The sequence below is a fragment of the Mus pahari genome, chromosome 20 (assembly GCF_900095145.1).
Source record: "Mus pahari chromosome 20, PAHARI_EIJ_v1.1, whole genome shotgun sequence".
NCBI lineage: Eukaryota > Metazoa > Chordata > Mammalia > Rodentia > Muridae > Mus > Mus pahari.
Genome location: NC_034609.1, coordinates 48883358 through 48902696, shown reverse-complemented (window position 1 = coordinate 48902696; position 19339 = coordinate 48883358). Strand labels below are relative to the sequence as shown.

General features: G+C 47.5%; 1 protein-coding gene across 3 annotated transcripts in view; it reads left to right on the top strand.

Moving 5' to 3' along the window:
• The window catches only part of Pcnx2 (pecanex 2), a 144075-nt gene that overhangs the window by 68134 nt on the left and 56602 nt on the right, over positions 1 to 19339 (top strand). For 2 of the 3 annotated variants that reach the window (XM_029532669.1, XM_029532670.1), the window contains exons 18-21: positions 4552 to 4644; positions 6261 to 6411; positions 15589 to 15730; positions 18508 to 18703. In XM_029532669.1, the coding sequence (XP_029388529.1) occupies positions 4552 to 4644; positions 6261 to 6411; positions 15589 to 15730; positions 18508 to 18703 (582 nt within the window). The remainder of the gene's footprint in view (positions 1 to 4551; positions 4645 to 6260; positions 6412 to 15588; positions 15731 to 18507; positions 18704 to 19339) is intronic. The other variant, XM_021220388.1, reaches the window with a different exon arrangement.

Genomic DNA, 19339 nt, shown 5'->3' with positions numbered 1-19339 from the left:
GGTTGGAGTAAACAGAGTCGGCAGCTCTTTGTTCAGGGGCGTGGGGGGGGGGGATTAGCCTTGGTCTTCATCTCTCAGACAGTGGAGAGAAACAGTTGTGGGGCAATGAGGTAAGGTGTCCAGTGAAAGACAACCTACCATGAGCCAGGACACTGAGGTCCACCCTGTCAGGGTGAGAATGAAGACCAAGAGGTCAGCATAGTTGTCCTGGCTGCCCCAAAATGACAGGATCACCCACCCTGTTGGTCTTAGCTGCAATAGAAATCCTGATTCCTGTGGATCTGCAGAACATTTGTGAAGAAGTGAGCTGTGTCAAAGCTTTATGAGCTCCATTAGAGGTGACCTTGGCAGAGGAGAGGTGCCTCAGATGTAAAGAACAGTTGCTGTTCTTCCAGAGGAGCCAAAGTCTAGTTCCCTGGGCCACATCTGGTGACTCCAGCCTGCTTGTAACTTCAGCTCCAGAGGACCCAATGCCCTCTTCTGGCCTCTGTGGGAACCTGCACGTAAGTGGCCCGTTCAGAGAGATGCACATAAATAAAAATTTAAAAATAAATCTTAAAACTCAAGCATTTACAATAACAAAAAAATTGGACTACTGTGTCCCACTGTCCTTAAAGGTCAACCCCAGAGAATTGTAAACCCAGAAATGGGAGAAAGGAACCTGAAGGCCCCTGGCGCTTACCTTTCCTACCAGGCTTTGTGATGTCACTACTTAGGAAAGGAGAGTTTCAAACAACACACACACACACAAACACACACATATATACACACACATACACATACATGTACACACATACACACACATACATATACACACATATGCACACACATACATACACATATACACACATACACACATATAAACACACATGCACATACATATACACACACATACATATATACACATATACACACATACACATATATACACATATACACACATACACATACACACAAATATACACATGCATATGCACACATATATACACATACATATACACATGCATACACACACACTAAAATTCATCACTGCTTTATAAATTAGGAAACTGTGGTTTTTGATTTACTGTTTTAAATTATAAAGAAGGGGTATAAGGAAAACAAGACACAGAATGGGGGGTAATTATTTGCAGAGAAGAGCTCTTGACTGCACAGCCTCCTACAGTTAAAACTAAACCATCCTGCAGAGACACACACCGAGAATGCAGCAGGGTTATCATAATTTTAAAAAACAGATTAGAATTTTCTTTAAAAAGCCAAGCCCCAATGTTTCTTATAACCCAGATATTTACACAAGAAAAGAGAACACATGTGTCTAGAGATACATCATGAATATTCACAGCAGTTTTATATAGAACAGTCAAGACTGGGAGCACATTCAAATGCATGTTCACATGTGAATAAATACACTGTAGCATGCCATGCAAAAAGAATCCTATTCGGCAACAAAGAGGAATAAGTCTGGTAGATGATAACCTGGAACAAATACCAGAAGAATTATACTGTATGTGGTGGTTTAATAAAAATGACCCTAGGGCTGGAGAGATGGCTCAGTGGTTAAGAGTACTGACTGCTCTTCCAGAGGTCCTGAGTTCAATTTCCAGCAACCACATGGTGGCTCATAACCATCTGTATCCAATGCCCTCTTCTGGTGTGTCTGAAGACAGCTACAGTGTACTCATAAATATAAAACAAAGAAATAATTCTTAAAACACAAATAAAAATTGCCCCATAGCTTTATATATTTGAAGACTTGGTCCCCAGTTGATGAACTGTTTGGAAAGAATTAGGAGGTATGGCATTGCTGGAGGGTGTGTGTCACTTCAGGTAGGCACTGAGGTTTCAAAAGGCCGTATTTCTTGCTGCCTGCTGCCTGTGGATAAGGATACAAATCCTTTGCGCAGTATACTGCTCCAGCACCATGCCCGTCTGCTTCCCAACATGAGGACCATGTACTAGCTCTTTAAAACTGTAAGCCAGCATCCTCTTTATAAGAGCTGCCTGGGTCATGGTGTCTCTTCACAGCAATAGAACAGTGACTAAGACTGAACCAAAAGAAGCCAGACCGAAAAGTAAAAGCACCTACTATATGATTTTATGTATATAGCATTACGAAAATGAGGTCAGAGTAAAAACACGGAGCAGATCAGTGTGAAGAGAGGGATAGAGTAGGCAAACACCAGAAAGGAAACCCCAGAGCCGATAAATACGCTAATTTACATTTTAATCATTAAATTATCAATCAGTGGTGACCGTCTTCCAGAGGTAGGTGTGTGTCAAAACTCATCATCCTGCAACTGGAGAGGTAGATGAATGATTAAGAGCACTGGCTGCTCTAGCAGAGAAGCTAGGTTAAATTCCCAGCTCCCACGTGGCTGCTTACAGCTATCTGTCCATAACACCAGTCCCAGAGGACCTTGGTTGTCTTCTGGCCTGCACAGGCACCAGGTATAAAAATAAATCCTAAAATCCCATCAGACTTTGCATTTTAAATATATCAATTATACCTCAGCAGTGCTGTGTAAAACTTGGATCATGGAAAGGAAATGGGTGGAGAGAGCAGTTTGCAATCAGAGAAAGTCCGTGTAGTGATTTGTGTTTCGTAGAAGGTGCACTCACATCTGGAGAACCATGCGCAGCGCCAGGCTGGGCTGAGGCTCAGTGGGTAGAGTGCTTGCCTAGCACACACAAAGCCCCAAGTCCATCCCTGGTGCTGTGTAAACCAGGTACGGTGGTATGTATGTCTGTGGTCTCAGAATGTGTAAGGCAGAGAGGGGTTCAAGATCATCCTCAACCATAGAGCAAGTTCAAATCCAGCCTGGAATAGGAGAGCCTGCCTCTAATTAAGTAATTGGTTAGTTAAAAGAATTGCTCTAACATGCTATCCAGCTTGTTAACAGAATTGAAGTAATTTTCACTCTTTTGCCCTTTTCTAAGAGTAGGAGAATGGCAGCCCTCCAGAATTATCTGCCCCACACTCCAGCTAATAGTCTGTTTACCTCTTTACCCTTCAAACAGGAAAATTGGTCGATTAAATATGACACAGTTTTAAATCACATTACTTGGTTAAAGCATTAGTCTTCCCTGTGGACAACTATTTAGTGATTTTGAATGTCCTAAACTCATGCCAGAGAAAAACAGGAAGAAGTTAACCATCTTTACAGCCAGAAAATGCTATCAATGGCAGACTCGCCCTCAGGGAGGTCTGGTGCTTTGCAAGTGTGAGGAGTGACAACAGGGCCTAGACAGATTCCTCTAAGCTTCCAAATCAGATTTCCCTTGGCTAGAGACAACGCTAAGATAAGTCAAATCTCAAATCATTGTCCTAGCTAGCTTTAATCATCGATCTGACCCAGCCCAGAAGGGAGAAGGGAGTGTAGATTGAGGACTTGCCTAGATAACATTGGCCTGTGAATCTGTCTTTGGGAATTGCCTTGTTAATCAGCACAGGAGGGTTTGGCCCACTGTAGGCAGCAACATTCCCTAGGCAGGTGGGCTGGGACTGTACAAGAAAGCTAGCTAAGCATAAGATTGAAAGTGAGTTAGCAACAATGTTTCTCATGGTTTCTGCTTAACATCATTGCTTCAGTTCCTTCTTTACTTTCCCCGATGGTGTGAGGCCAAGTTGCCCTAGCCTAGCTTTGCTTTCGGTCATAGTGAAAGAATTGGGTAGTGTGTTATCCCTTTAATTCTTCCCATGCTCATGGTACTCTGACTTACAAGAGAGTTCAGAACAGGTACATCGGGTGTATGACAGGAGAAGGTGTGGGGATCGTGGTCTTCCTGAACCACCCACTCCTCCACACCCATGGTCACACCCACCACACAGGGTTGGTGTTCATATGCTTTTCATTGTTCCCACCATCTGTCCAGCTTTACATGTTAACACAGGCATACAGCTAGCAGCATGACAGGGAAGAAACAACATATTATTTCCATTTTAAAATCAATGAAAAAAAGTCAGGTGGGTGACACTCAACCTACAGTCCCAAACTGTGTGTACTGAAGTAGCTGGAAAGCCATAGTTGGTTGTTTGGTTTGTTTGTCTGTTTGTTTATGGATCTGATAGTTGTGTGGAACTGTACAGCGCGGTCCAAAGTATAAATGTGTGCAAGGCTTCTGTCTGGGGTCTCCAGTTTGTATGTTGACCCCCAAGGCCACCTGGGACCTCGTAGAGACTGTTAGCATCAGCCCTGCTTTGTGAGACTCTATGAGTTAGGGGGCTTTGGGAGGTCTGTGGGGACTCTGTATCCCATCTGAGTTTGTGGGAAGGAACCTTAGGCCTCTTATGTATAGTCATGTTTGTTCATTCCATGGTAGTGCATGTATGTTAATCTACTAGCACCATACCTGCCTCCCTCTTCCTGAGACATCCCCAGCAGGAGCTAGTGACTAAGCTAGTGGACAGTACCTTTGGGGTGCTCCAGGGGGCATGGGTCTGACATATGGAAGAGCAGTGTGGAGTGATAGTGTCCTGCCGCTGTCTCACCTGGCAAGCGCCTGTGAGGAAGCCATGCAGAGCTGACCTCACAGCCAGTCTTCTCTTTCTAGAAGGATGTCCTGAGATCAGACCTTGTCATCTGCTCAGCCGCCGCTGTGCTGTCCTTTGCGGTCAGTGCCAGCACTGTCTTCCTGTCCTTACGGGTAAGTGGCCCCAAGGCTCTGCTCTCCCTTGCTGTTCTCTTGCTGGGGGCTAGGCATGCAATGAGGGCACAGAGGGTAGAGGAGCCAGGGGAGAGGGTCAAGGAACACACACACACACACACACACACACACACACACGAGAACTATGTCCACGAGGAGACTCAGGCCACCTCCCTGTGTGTCATCTCCTCTCCCTGGAGAGTCGTTTTGTCTCTAACAGCGATAGGACAACTTGTAATCGCGAACAGTTGTCATTGTGACAGGCTGGGAACAGACACCAGACCTCCATCAGTAGAGAGAGAAGTCACTGTATCTGGGCTGAGCCACAGTGACACAAAGACAAAGACCATTTGGAGATATGTGTGTGTGTATATATATATATATATATATATATATCTCCATATATATATATATATATATATATATATATATATATATTTTTTTTTTTTTAAACTGAGAACAAGCTAAGCAAAGACTACCCAGGACCCTGCCCTACAGTTCTTACAGAATATTGCTGCCTCGTCATAAACATGGGACATCCACGGCCACATCTTCCCTGGACTGTTCTATCAACTGAGTGTACTGTTCTCGACCTCTGAAAAAAAAAAAGTCTTAGGGTATGATACAGGGGGCAGAATTCTCACAGTCTCTTCCAGGGGTCACTTCCTCACCCTGTTCCTAGCATCTCTCAGCACATAGGTCTTCCATTGAGAGGGAAGAGGGTGGGGGCAGGCTCCGTCAGTACCTTGGTTGCCTTACTGCCGCAGACCCCAAACTCCGACTGGCAGAGACGGGGAGAAACGACACAAACACCAAGGAAGGTTCCGAACAGATTTCTTCTTTATCTCTCTCTGAACAGCTTTTTTCTCTCCCTCTCACAAACAGCTTTCCCTAACCCTCTCTCAGCTCCAACTAACCCCAACTGGACTCTTCAACTGCTTGTTCCCCACTGAATTGTTTACAGCCTTTTCCCACAGCATTCTCCCCCCTCCCTCCAGGGTGCATCCTGCTGTTCTCAGTCCTCTGAGCTCCTTCACAACAACATTCTCCCCCCTGCCCGGGGTGCATCCTGTTTTCAGTCCTCTGACCNGATCCCNCNNCCNNCNCCCCCATCTCCTGGATCCGGTCAGAATTCAGCCAGGGCGCTCGGTGATTGTCCAGTAACTCAGCAGGCAGCACAGCACAGGATCGTCCATACAGTACAGGATCGTCCGCACAGGCTCAGCAGGCTCAGGTTCTTGCAGCCAGGGAACACGGGGCTTACCCGCTCCCCACATAGAGTTCAGGCTCAGGCTCTTGACAAACAGGGACCACGGGGCTTGGCACACTCGCTCCCCACACCTTACCAGCCTTCCAGCCAGCCCAGATTACTTAGTGAATCCCAGGCCCGTGAGAGACTGTCTCAGAAAACCGAGATGACGAATGGCCCCCGAGGAATGACATCCATGATTATCCTCTGACCTTCTCATGCATACATGTCTATGCACACTTGTACATACATAACATGCACAGGCCAAAAAGAAAAAAATGTGGGAGGGAAGGCCTGATGGCAGATGCCTGCATCACTCACTCAAGAGTGTGTCTCCGTTGACTTTTGACCTCTCCCTCCTCTGCAGCCTTTTCTCAGCATCGTGCTCTTTGCCCTGGCGGGCACCGTGGGGCTCATCACCCACCACCTGCTCCCTCAGCTCCGGAAGCACCACCCCTGGATGTGGATCTCACACCCTGTGCTCAGGAGCAAGGAGTACCAGCAGCGGGAGGCAAGAGGTCAGTGTCGCAGTCTCAGGAGGGACAGCAATGCAGTGGGCGCGCTTTGGGTGGCACTCTGGCACAGCTCCGTGAGTGTGATTGGTGCCATGGTGCCTCACACTTCAAAGGAAGCAGGGTTCGCTGGGTGTTTGCCCATAGTTACAAAGATGGAGTCTAGGCGTTGCACAAAACAGGTTGCTCAGGTGGAATAGGAAAGACAGTTCTGTTAGAAGAGTCACTGCTTACTGATTTCATAGGGAAATTAGCATCCGTTGCTCTTACTTGAAGGTTACCATTCTGGTTTAGAGTGGCTGGTCACTAAGGAGAGAACCACTTCATACTCAAACATCAATTACCAGGCTCTGGATTCTTGAGTTTCTGTGAACGAGCTTTGTGTAGACAGCAGCCATGTCTGCGCAGGTTGATGTAGCAACTCCCATGGGAGAATTAGCCTGGTGCAGATGGCAACCTCAGAGCTTCAGATAAAAAATACATTTCTTCTGGAAGGTGGGGATGAGGCTCTGTTGTGTGGAATTCATGCCAAGTATGCAATAAACAAACAAACAAACAAAAAACTCTATTGGTTTAATCCCTTGAACTGTGTAAACTGGGTGGGTTGCACATGCCTGAAATCCCAGCACTTGGGAAGTGGATATAGGAAGATCAGAAGTTCAGGGTCATCCTTAGCTACATAATATGTTTGAGGATGGCCTGGGCAACATGACCTTTGCCTCTAAATAAAAACAAAATTTAGAAGTGTAAACTGGGTCCAACTCTGTAAGTACCTTTGCCCTGCAGTTTCCTGCCCCATGCGTGAACAGATGGGAGAGCGAATGACCTGCTCCTATTTTTCAGACATTTAAAATGAATTCCCAGTAAATACGAAGGCATTGAAATTGCCCAGAGCTTAGAGCTGCTGGGTGCACACTGTCAGCTCACTGTGACCTGTTGGTTACCAAGCATTCAGTCGTGCACCAGGTGGGCGGAGGCACCGAAGGACTCCAGGAGGCTCTGGATTTAGTGCCTTAAGTGGCCTAAGGTGACAGGGGAGGTCAGGAAAAGTAATGAGAAGAGGGAAGGAAGAGGTGGATGGGTCAGTGGTGGCACATCCAGCAAGGAGAGCCTGTGGCAGGCAGGGGATGGCTCTGGCTGGGGCCAGAAGCTGCCTGGATTGCAAAGAGTACGAGATGGAGAAGGGGCAACGGGTGAGAACTGTGTCTGAAACCTTTACCTTTGGAGAAGAAATGAACACTCACAACCCACGCTTCGGTTCCCACAGCTCCTCCCTGAAGGAGATGTAGGGCCACAGGGCAAGCTGGTGTGATTTTTAACATTCTCAGTGATTCCATGCTGTGCTGTTTGAGCTCAAAGTATTGCCATTTTACCGACCTGAAGGGGATAGACTGGAGCAGTGCCTTGATAATGGCCCATTCCATAGATGACTTGTGGAGGAAAGTTCTGTCCTGCTTTGATTCCTTCTACTGTGGTAAACACCAGGGCACAAAGCAAGTCGGGAAGGAAAGGGTTTATTTCATGTCATGTCTTTCAGGTCCCGCTCCTTCACAGAGGGGAATCAGGTCAGGAACTGAAGCGAAGGCTGTGGAAGAGTGCTGCTAACTGGCTTGCTCAGCCTGCTTTCTTAGAGTACTAGGATACCTGCCCAGGGATGGCACAGCCCACCATGGGCTGCCCAGCCTCCCACATCAGTCATCCATCAAGAGAATGTCCCCACAGACATAGCCACAGGCCACTCTACTGGAGACAATTCCTCAAGTGAGAGTCCCTCAGGAGTGTCCGGTTAACAGGAGGGTCCCTCAGGAGTGTCCAGTTGACAGGAGGGTCCCTCAGGAGTGTCCCCTGACAAACGAAGCAACAGTGACACCTGCAGGCAAAGGATGGATGTTACTTCCTTCTCTCTGCAGCAAAGATACCTAACCAAAGAAACTTAAGGAGGGAAGGTTTGTTTGGGTTCCCTGTTTGAAGGAGCACTTCATCTTATCAGGGAAGGTCTGACCTCCAGGGGCTGCTCTCACGGCATCCACGGTCAGAAAGCAGAGACAAATCAATGCCAGTGATCGGCTTTCTCCTTTTCCTTCAGCCCAGGCCCCAGGCCATGGAAGGGTGTTATCCATAATTAAAGTGGGTCTCTCACCTCAATTAGCATAATCTACATCATTCCCCCACAGCTATGCCCACAGGCCTGTGTCCCCTTCGAATCAAGTTGACAGTGAATATTAGTCATTGCGGATGGATATCCTCCAGATAAACTAGAAAATACATGGGATTCCGTAATGGAGTGTTGAATCTGGTACATGGATGCTATTCAGTAAATGTTGGTTGAATGAACAATTTGCCCATTGTGCTGTAAAGTCACAGAAGGAAGGGAGGTTTGAGGGGGTGGGGGAGTGGGGGTGGGGACCTTGGGAGGTAGAGGGCAGGTGGAAGAACACGCTGAGAAGCCTGCTTGGTGGGGAAACGTGTGCACTTTAATTTTTGATGCATTAGAATAAATGACTGGGGATTATATTATGTAAATTATATTATGTAAATTGCAAAACACATCGATTGAGAATCTCATTTAAATAGCAATTTTTTCTTTAAAAAAAAAAAAAAAAAGTACTATTAGTGATTCCGTAACAAGTCCCAGACTCGTAGTTTTCCGTGAGCTCTACCTTGCTCTACTGTGGTGAAGCTGGTCTCCGTTGCAGACTGACTGGTTTCTGCTTGTGACAGACGTGGCTCGGAGGGATGCCACCTTCTCTCGTGCATCTTTCACGTCTGTCAGAGTGACTGAGAGTGCGGCAATCAAATAGAACAAACCGTAATGAGAGGCAGCAGCTTCCTGTCAGCCCAGCCCCTCCCTTCTCTGATGCCTCCTTTCCAAGAAAAATCAGCCTCCTCTAGTATAGACTGTTGATTCTTCTAGATAACGCTCAAACGTTCGTTCTGCGCCTTAGGTGCATCTGATTTGCTTATCTGTCGTCTTACGGAAGCGGCATTTCACTGGTTGTTTGAGACCTTATCTCCCTGTGTCAGGTACCACCGGTGCTGAGCAGCAGAGGTGACAGCTTACTGCTCCATAGTCAGGATGAAAGCACCCGAAGGAGAGAGAGGGCCCGAGGGAGGAAAAGTTTTAGGGGCTCATAGTTCCAGGGTTTTCAGTCCTCCGCAGCAGGAATGGCCCCTCAGAACAGTCCAGTTCATGCTGGCAAGAGAATGAGGCAGAGGTTATTCCCATCATGGAGGACTGGGACAAAGATGGCAAAGCTGGAACCAGGGATCTGGTGGCACCCCCAAAAGCCCATTCTAGGCTGGTGCTCCTCTTCTTAAAGCAAGGCCCACCTCCTGAAGGTGCCGAACTGTCCCCACACAGATGCAAATAATAAGGACATAATTCTGTTAGCACTAGGGTGTGGACAGAAAATTTAAAAGAACAACTTTGTATCAAATGAATTCTAGGTTCAGAAAGAATTTGAAGTGTTGTCAAAATGAAGGAAGGGAGGGTCAGAGGGAGGAAGGAAAAAGAAAAATGTGGCTGTTGTCTTAGGGTTCCTGTCGCTGTGATGAAATACCATGGCCACAAGCAGCTCTGGGAGGAAAAGCTTTATTTCACTCTGAGTCTCACTTAACAAGTTCATTATCAAAAGCAGAGGGTAGGAACTCAAGCGGGTCAGGAATCTGGAGGCAGGAGCTGATGCAGAGGCCATGGAGGATGCTGCTTACTGGCCTGCTCCTCATGGCTTACTCAGCCTGCTTTCTTACCCCACAAAGAACCCAGGGGTGGCACCGCACAATAGGCTGGGCTCTTCCCCCATCAATTACGGACTGAGAGAATGTCCTACAGGTGTGGATACAGCAATATCTCTTGGAAGCATTCTCTTAACTGAGGTCCTTTAGCTTATTTCAAGTTGACATAAAACTCAGCCAGTACAGTACCTCCCAAAACAGTACTGGCTGAAGGAGAGAGAGAGAAGAAAGAATTTTCTAATCATTACCCTAAGATGAAGAGCTACCCAAGGAATGAAGGATATTTTTCATTTCTCAAAAACTGTGAACCTAGGGCTGGAGAGGCGCTCATTAGCTAAGAGTGCACACTGCTCTTGCTGAGGACCTGTGTCAGTGGGTCACAACTGCCTGCAATTTCTGCTCCAGGGGATCTGATACCTTTTCTGGCCTCTGAATATACCTGCACTCACATGCTCCTGTGTGTGTGTGTGTGTGCGTGTGTGTGTGTGTGTGTGTGTGTGTGTGTGTGTATGTGTGTACATATAATATATACATGGTATATAATTGTAGGTATATAATTATATGTATATATGCATGTTTATACATATATATGTGCAGTATATAAATATGTATATATATGTGTGTATGTATGTATTTATATGTACATATGTCTTAGTCAGGGTTTCTATTCCTGCACAAATATCATGACCAAGAATCAAGTTGGGGAGGAAAGGGTTTATTCAGCTTACATTTCCACACTGCTGTTCCTCACTGAATGAAGTCAGGACTGAAACTCAAGCAGGTCAGGAATCAGGAGCTGATGCAGAGACCATGGAGGGATGTTCCTTACTGGCTTGCTTCCCCTGGCTTGCTCAGCTTGCTTTCTTATAGAACCCAACTCCCAGCCCAGGGATGACACCACCCACAGTGGGCCCTCCCTCACTAATTGAGAAAATGCCTTACAGCTGGATCTCATAGAGGTATTTCCCCAACTGAAGCTCCTTTCTCTGTGATAACTCTAGCCTGTGTCAAGTTGACACACAAACCAGCCTCTCTCTATACACACACACACACACACATACACACTCACACATACATACCATATACTTAAACTTCTCATTCCCTCATATTCTTTTGCATTTTATGTTTTTCCCATGGTGTCATACTTGCTCCATCAAAAATATAAAGTACCCAGCATGTGTCAGAGACAGTCCAGAGTGCACTTCCAAAGTAGAAGATAACACATCACAGGGCTGAAGAACATTATGTTCTAGCTTGGCTTCCATTCCGCACCAGACAGGCAGTCCCCTGGAGGGATACCCCTACCCCCCACTTTGATCTGCCAGGTTGCCATCTTAGTCACGTGCCTAACTAGTTACGGAACTGGTTGTATGTCCTCCCTATCACTGGGCGGCCATCACAGAGGAAGGACAAAGTGCCGTGTGGTACATCTATGGCTGTCCTCAGTCAAGAAAGGAACAAAGAGTCTTGATTCAGATGTGAGGGGGCAGGAAGCACCCACTGAAGAGGAGACATTAAACAGACCTGAAGAGAAGGTCAGTCAGCCTCAAAGGAAAGGAAGAGACCTCCAGGCATGGGATGAGACACAGGAAGCCCGGAACCAGAATGAGGTTATGGAGAAAGTCAAGGTCATGAACTTCAAGATTCTCCTAAGCAGGGTTCAAGGGCCAAGCAGCCCTTGATGTGTTATCTTCTACTTTGGAAGTACAACCTATTTATAGAGAATGGAGAAAGGGTGGCATGTGTGTCACCTGGAAGGGCTTTACAGCCTTAGTTCCAGCCCAGAAGGACAAAGAGCAGGAGTAGCTGCAGAGAACAGTCGGAGCCCAGTGCTAACTCCTGACCAGTAGGGTTTCCCCACCCCCGATGCCTCAGGGGTGACCCCCTCAGTGCCCAGAGCAGAAAGCCTCAATCCTTCCAGCCTCTGCTGGATCCTGGTCAGAACAGAAGATTGGTTTACAGAGCTTGGCAGCATCCTGAGGATTCCTGATTAATTTTTAATTATTGGGAAGACCATTGTAGTCTCACAGGGCACCTAACGAAAACACAACCTGAAAACCCTTTAAGAAAATTTAAAGCCTTGAACTGCAGCGAGCAGCCATAAACTTGTAAATGGCATCATTATTTTGCATTCTGTTGCTCGCGGGGCCTCATATTCCGAGGGAAAGAGAAAGAACAATTCTCCGGTAATGTGTTTTTATGGTCTCTTTGCATATTGAGGATGTTCCAAAGAGGCAGTTATAAAATATGATCACACATTTTTAACTGTGCCGTGTATGACTGCAGAGACAGTATGGGGACCAAGGACGCTCGTTTATCGTGTCATCTCATTTGCTAGCTTAGCTTTTTATTAGCTTTCTCTGGTTGCCTCACAAGAAAGGATCAAGTTAAAACTTCAGAATTCCGGGCTCCGGCTTTTGTTTAATCATCCTTCCCTTTTGCTGGTCAACTTCAATGTGCCCCTGTCTGCCCACAACATAAACATTCACGGTGCGATCCATGGGTCCAGAGCTCAAAGCATCGCATCAGAATACATTACTGAGGTTGGCAGGATCCCGATACAGGCAGGAATTAAAATGAAATTAATTTTCCATCAGAAGGTAAGTAAACAGACCCTGACCTCACAGCTTGGGAGCTGGGAGTCTCAGACCCACTACAACTCTGCTGTTCCAGAACAATCTCTCCCCCTCCCCCTCCCCTTCTCCTCCCCCTCTCCCTCTCCTTCTCTCTCTCCCTCTCCCTTCCCTCTATCCCTCTTCCCCCTCCTCCTTCCCTTTCTTTCCCTCCCTCCTGCCTCACTGTACATTTGTGTGTGTGTGTCTAGGGTTCTATAAAATAATAGCAAACATTTTGCATAAACACAGTTGTCAGAGCACCTTGGTGGTTCGGGCCTTTAATTCCCAGTGCTCAGGAGATATAGGGAGACTGATCTCTGTGAGTTCAAGGTCACCCTGATCTACACAGTAAGATCTGGGCCAGCCAGGGCTACTACATAAGAAGACCCTGTTTCAAAAACGAACAAACCAAAAACAACAAAAAAATAAACCACCAACTCTCATCTTAAAGAGAGCTTATTCTGGAGCCAAACACAAGAAGGGGCCATGGCCCAACAGACTTGGGGTACCCCTCAATGCATACACAAAGGTGGTAAATGTTCTTGAGGATTTTACAGTAAGAACAAAGAAAGTTGTAAATCAAGGCACTCTACTGACAGAAGTGTAAGGTAGCCAGTGGGTTTAAGTGAGGTAGGTGGGTGGCTAGCCTCAGCTGTAGGTCTCAGATGATGTCTGTTGATTTTGGATTTGGTTCTTCAGGTTAATTTTTTCCCGCATAAGTGAGACACGGAACTCCTTCACAGCTGTCACCATGCAAAAACAATGTAAAGAAGGAACAGAGGATTGTGGTCTACGGTGGTGGGGAGGGTGGGGAGGCTGAAGCAGCTCGGGCACTCTCTGGGTGCAGGAGCTACCATCGGGGTCACTATATCCCTGCTGCTTAAGAAAGGAGCTCTGGCCAAGCCCAGGAGTAGGCATCTCCTTCAAGATCCAAGCTACAGTGACAACTTCTGGTTAGCTACCACACCCCTAAAAGTTCTGCAACCTCCCAGAACAGCACCACCAGATGGGGACCAAGTGTGTAAACACATGAGCCTGTGGGGACATTTCACATCGAAACCATAATAAACATTAACCCTGGGTCTCCCTGAAACTCTAACATCACAAACACATGGCTCAGAACAGCAATGAGGACTGTGGTTTCACACCCCCACACAGACACATGCATAGACACATAGACACAGGGATAACACAGAAACACAGCCACACATGCAGACACATAGACACACAGAGACACATGCAAACATGTACAACAGAGGCACACAGACAAATAGGCACAAACATGAACAGATAAAAGACACAGACAGGTACATAGACAGGTAGACAGAGCTACACAGACACAGGTGCACATGTGTGCATGTATGCACACGCACACACACACACACATTCACACATAGCTTGGATGGTTGGGGCTCACTGAATAAGTCATTCCACTCTTACATATTTGGCAAGGCTCTGGTGGTGAGTTCAGAGCCATCTCTGGCTAGGTTCTCATTGACCTTTCTTGGTTTCTGTTTCTTCAATGAGTAGCTGAAGGCCGCGAGCACCCACTTTTCTTATCAGGGTCTGCAACCAGGCCCTCTCGACTCCCTGGGAAGATTCCCACCTCCCCCACTCTCCCTTTCAAAGCACGCTTGTTGCCACACAGTGGAAAATACCATTTTCTAAAAGCAAATATGACAAGTTTCTGAAAATCTGCCATGCACACCCTTCCCGGGACAGATGGTTCCCGACTCTCTCCAGCCTTGGCGCTCCTCAGTTTCCTATGACGCACTGTGGTGACACAGCTTGATGTCTCTCCCTTTAAGGTTGTCATGTTTCTCTGAACTGGTGACGAATGTTGATAGAACTCTGCCATGTGTTCTCTGAAGCAGGTCGAGTGAATCGTTTTTTGATACGATGGCCTCAATCTGACACTGCTGATTTCTTATAGATGGAGAAATGTGGGGGGAAACAGTTATACGGGAAGAAACTTAAACAGCCGATCTTCAGAGAGATTAAAACAGGAAAGGAGAAGAAAGGAAATGGGTGGGCAGAGGAGGGAAGGGGAGGGCAGGGAAGGGACAGGAGAGGAGGGGAAGGGAGGGCAAAAGAGGAAAGGGGAGGGGAGAGGAAGGAAGGGGAGGGCAAAGGAGAGGAGAGGAGGGCAGAGGAGGGAAAGGGAGGGAAGGGGAGAGGAGGAGAGAGGAGAAGGGAGTGGAGGGCAGAGGAGGGGAAGACAGAGGAGGAGAGAGGAGGGAGGGGGAGGGGGAGGGGGAGGGGAGGGTACTTTCCTTCCTCATGTGTCCATCATCCTTTATGAACTGGGTTTTCCTTGATTTCCCCTGTCTTAGTGGAGACTGGCATATCTTTTGTTTTCCTTTGTTATTCCTTACCACCCCCCAGATAAAGATCATTGTCTTTAGCCAATAAAAAATATATATGTAGGGAGGCATTTATACATCTTCCTTGCAGAGAATTTACTGTGGAGAGAAAGGGTTTCGTGACCAAGAGAATAAAATATTGTGAGAACAAATAGAAGCGGGAGGGGGTGATGGGATGAGCAATGACTGTGTTTCACCGTTCATAAATCATATCCAAGGAAGTCAGCTGTCTTGAAAACACGGGTGCTGACCCGTGCGCTGTCCTCTGTGGACTGGGCAGACTCTGGGCTGAGGGATGCAGCCAGCAGGGAGACCTGGCGCCCCATACACAGCCTTGCTGCAAGGCAGATCTGGTGCAGCACAGCCGGCTGCAAGGCAGATCTAGCGCAGCACAGCCGGCTGCAAGGGAAGAGCCCCTGCTACTTGTCTGTAAGAGCCTCTACTCAGAGCTGGTTTTGTATTTCTTTCAGATATTGCTCACTTGATGTGGTTTGAGAGACTCTACGTGTGGCTTCAGTGTTTTGAAAAGTATCTCTTGTACCCGGCCATAGTCCTGAACGCCCTCACTCTTGACGCCTTCTCCATAAGCAACTACAGGAGACTTGGCACCCAGTAAGTGGACGACGGCTTATTCTCACACTGATTTGGATCACAGAGTTTTCAGAACCCATTGGGATTTCTCTAAGCACAGCCCACAGAAGCCATGTCACACCCTGTGAATATTGAGAGGAGCCAGGGTGGTTTTGAGCTCAGATCCATTCAGAGTAGGCACTAAGTGTTCCTTAGACAGGGATGCAAATGAAGTTTGATCGGCCCACAGTGGTGCCACAGATAAACATCAGGGGGTCAGAACATCTCCCTGCAGAAGAGCAGTTGATGACAGGGGCTCAGCGTGAAGTGGAAATCCCAGGGTCTTCACCGCTGTGCTTCAAGCTTCACAAATTGCTCCAGATCATTTTCATTTAGCAAATCCCATGCATGCTTTGGGGGAGGGGGAAGATGGCCCTGGTATCACTTCCTGCATCTAGGTGCCTCATCATGTAAAAGGTGGGGCACCAGAGACATCCTGCCATCAAGTCACCTGCGTTCTTGCAAAGCATGAGCCACATAAGGCTAAGCCATTAGTTTCATAGATGAAAATTCGTTCTGAATCTACAAGTGGAAATCTGTGAGAGAGAGAAGTTAGGGAATCGGCTTTAAAGGAGGCCAGAAGGTCACTGGAGCAGCAAACATAAGAAACATTGGAGGTAAGGTGTGGAGATGAAACAGCTTTATAAAAACTCTGAGCCGGGCAGTGGTGGCGCACGCCTTTGATCCCAGCACTTGGGAGGCAGAGAAAGGCGGATTTCTTAGTTCGAGGCCAGCCTGGTCTGCAGCGTGAGTTCCAGGATATCCAGGGCTATACAGAGAAACCCTGTCTCAAAACAAAACAAAACAACAACAACAAAACCCAAACCAAACCAAACCACAATAACAACAAATCCTCCGCATTTCTCTCTGTGCTTGGAGCAGAATGTTAGCTCTTAGCATGCTCTTGCTTCAGAGGGTCTCTTGTCATGACAAGGTGCGGATGGAGCAGACCCCAGCTGGGACAGCACACCGTCTGATTTGTAAGTCTAGAGTTTTCTGTGGAATGCCCTCACGAGGCACCCATGACCTCAGATATGCCCTGAAGGCGCTCTGTGACTGAAGAGGAGAACAGGACTTTCTGCCACAGTTTTTGGTGGAGAGCGCCCTCATCTCCTTTCTGTGGCTGTGATAAACCGTTCAGACCAAAGCGTCTTAGAAGAGGAAGGGACTTCTTAAGCTTACACTTCCAGGTCTATTGCCGAGGGAAGTCATGGCGGGAGCTTTATCTCCCACTCCAGTTGGTGGTGTGAAGCCAGAGTGGAACCTGAAGATGAGGCGGACTAAAGTCTCACACTAGAGCCAGTTTTATCCGGAGTATCAGACAGTTTATACTCCAAAGGTTAAGTCGAGTCACCTGAATAAAGTATAATCAAAGACAAGCTGCACATGGCAAAAACATATTATTTCATACAGTCGTATGAGTAACAACGGCTGGAGTAAATTCACTCCTCTCCGATACACCTGAGAGGGGCACCAAAACACATTCCGAGAACAAAGTCCATGTTTCTAAAGAAACTGAGGTCACAAGACTCTTGTCTTGTTTTCTCGGAGTTTTCTCACAAGAACTCAGAATTCCTCTCCTGTGACTCTGTTCTTAGACTGTTTCCTCCAGAGCTTGAAGCAGAGACCACTGGAGGAACACTGCTGCTCGTGGGCTGTCTCCCAGGTCCTTGCTTAACTAGCTTCCTTATATGTCCATGGTAGGCTTGGCCCTCCTTCCTCAGTTAACAATGAAGATAATCCCCTACAGACATGCCCACAGGCCAAACTGATCCAATCAACACCTCAACTGAGACTCTCTTCTCCGCTGACTCTAGGCTGGGTCAGTAGACAGTTAAACCTAACCGGGACAGACATCGCATGTCTTCACTGGCAAAGAAGATGGGTCGAGGAATCTCAGCTCTCAGACCAAGTCCCTGTCGAGGCTTTTACCCCGAAACCTCAGCTGCTCACCCTTTTCTCTGAGGCCCCGCTCCCTTGTTATGCCCTGACTCTTCAGGAAACCCAGGAAAGCTAGAGAGCTGCAGAGTCCGATGCAGTCGTGCCTAAGAGTCTTTTTATTTTCCAGTCAGACTCGGATCGCAAACCTTCCCACAGTGCAGGACAGGAGTGCGACCAGGAGCTTGGAAGGCTTGGCGCTTATACACAGCATAGTTAAAGATTCTTTGAATGCTTAGGGTGATGAGGGGAGGCGGGTGAGAGGCAAGTCATAATTCAGACACGATACCATTTGGTAGGGAGGAATGGCGTGGCTGCGAAGGGGGTTCTTCTGACCCAAGGATTATCTTTATAGGGTTATCAGCAACTATTTTATGGCCAGCCATAACTGTCTGTGACCCCTAATCACCTCCCTTCCGTGATTCAAACATGGGACCCTAATCTCTTTTCTCCAAGGACAGGCACCGGCTGCACCTGGGAAGTGCCCAGCCGGTTATCAGGGAGAGTGCTAGCCTTGGTGCCACAGGGGCGAGGGAGGCTGTCATCTGTCTTACTCAGGCTGGCACTGGTGGCTCCTTGAGTTCTCTCGGGGCAGCCGGGGAGGGGGAGGAAGCCCCAAGTTTGCTGCAGGGGGGGAGCAGGGGTTGGGGAATGCAGAACTTCTTCAGGGAAGCGCAGAGGCAAGCTGCCTGCGCACTTCACCCTGTCTGCAGATGTGGACAGTATGGGACCTCTGCATAGGCCTTCTGGGACTACACATGGCATTTGAATCATCTGACCTCAGGGGACCCTAGTGTGTAACATCACATGAGGTTGACCAGGCCTCTTGTCTTTCACAGCTGGGACATTTTTCTGATGATCACCGCGGGCATGAAGCTGCTGAGGACGTCATTCTGTAACCCGGTTCACCAGTTTGCCAACTTGGGTTTCACGGTCATCTTTTTCCACTTTGACTACAAGGACATCTCCGAGAGCTTCCTCCTGGATTTCTTCATGGTATCCATTGTCTTCACCAAGGCAAGTTTCCTCCACTTTCAGAGATGGAGAGGGTGTGTCTCATGTTGCCTGACTTTTCCTGGGGAAATTTAGGGGAAAAAAATTCCTTCTCAGCAGAAAGGAAAGAAGATACAGACAAATCAAAGTCAGGATCCCACTGAAGGTCAGCTTGATGGACCAAAGAACTTATTTCGGTCATTTACCGGAGGAGCATGGGAGATACACAGGCAGTTACCCCACTGGAAATACAGCGTGTCTCACTCACAGACAGCTATAGCCCTGTGGGGTTCACATCGCTCACCAGACTTTTTCCTACTTTGTAATCCAACACTTGGCATGTCCACATGCCGCTGAGAAGTGGTAGCTAGAACCTCAGAGGAGGATCTAATGACCCTCATCCTCACAGAGGTGCCAAGTTTCAGCTTCTTTCCACGAACCCCCTAATTCTGGAGCCTCTGCGGTCACTGAGGCTGGATTCACTGTTGGCGTCTCACCATGCTAAGCCTTAGCTACTGTCCATGTCTCCCCTAGGTCTTCAAAACCCAAACCACATGGGAGATGACTCTTCCTTCTATGTTTGGCTACTAGCTTGAGAGTCATCCCTGGCCTTTTATAGATCACAGCTTCTGAATGTTGACCCTGAGAAAACACTCCCCA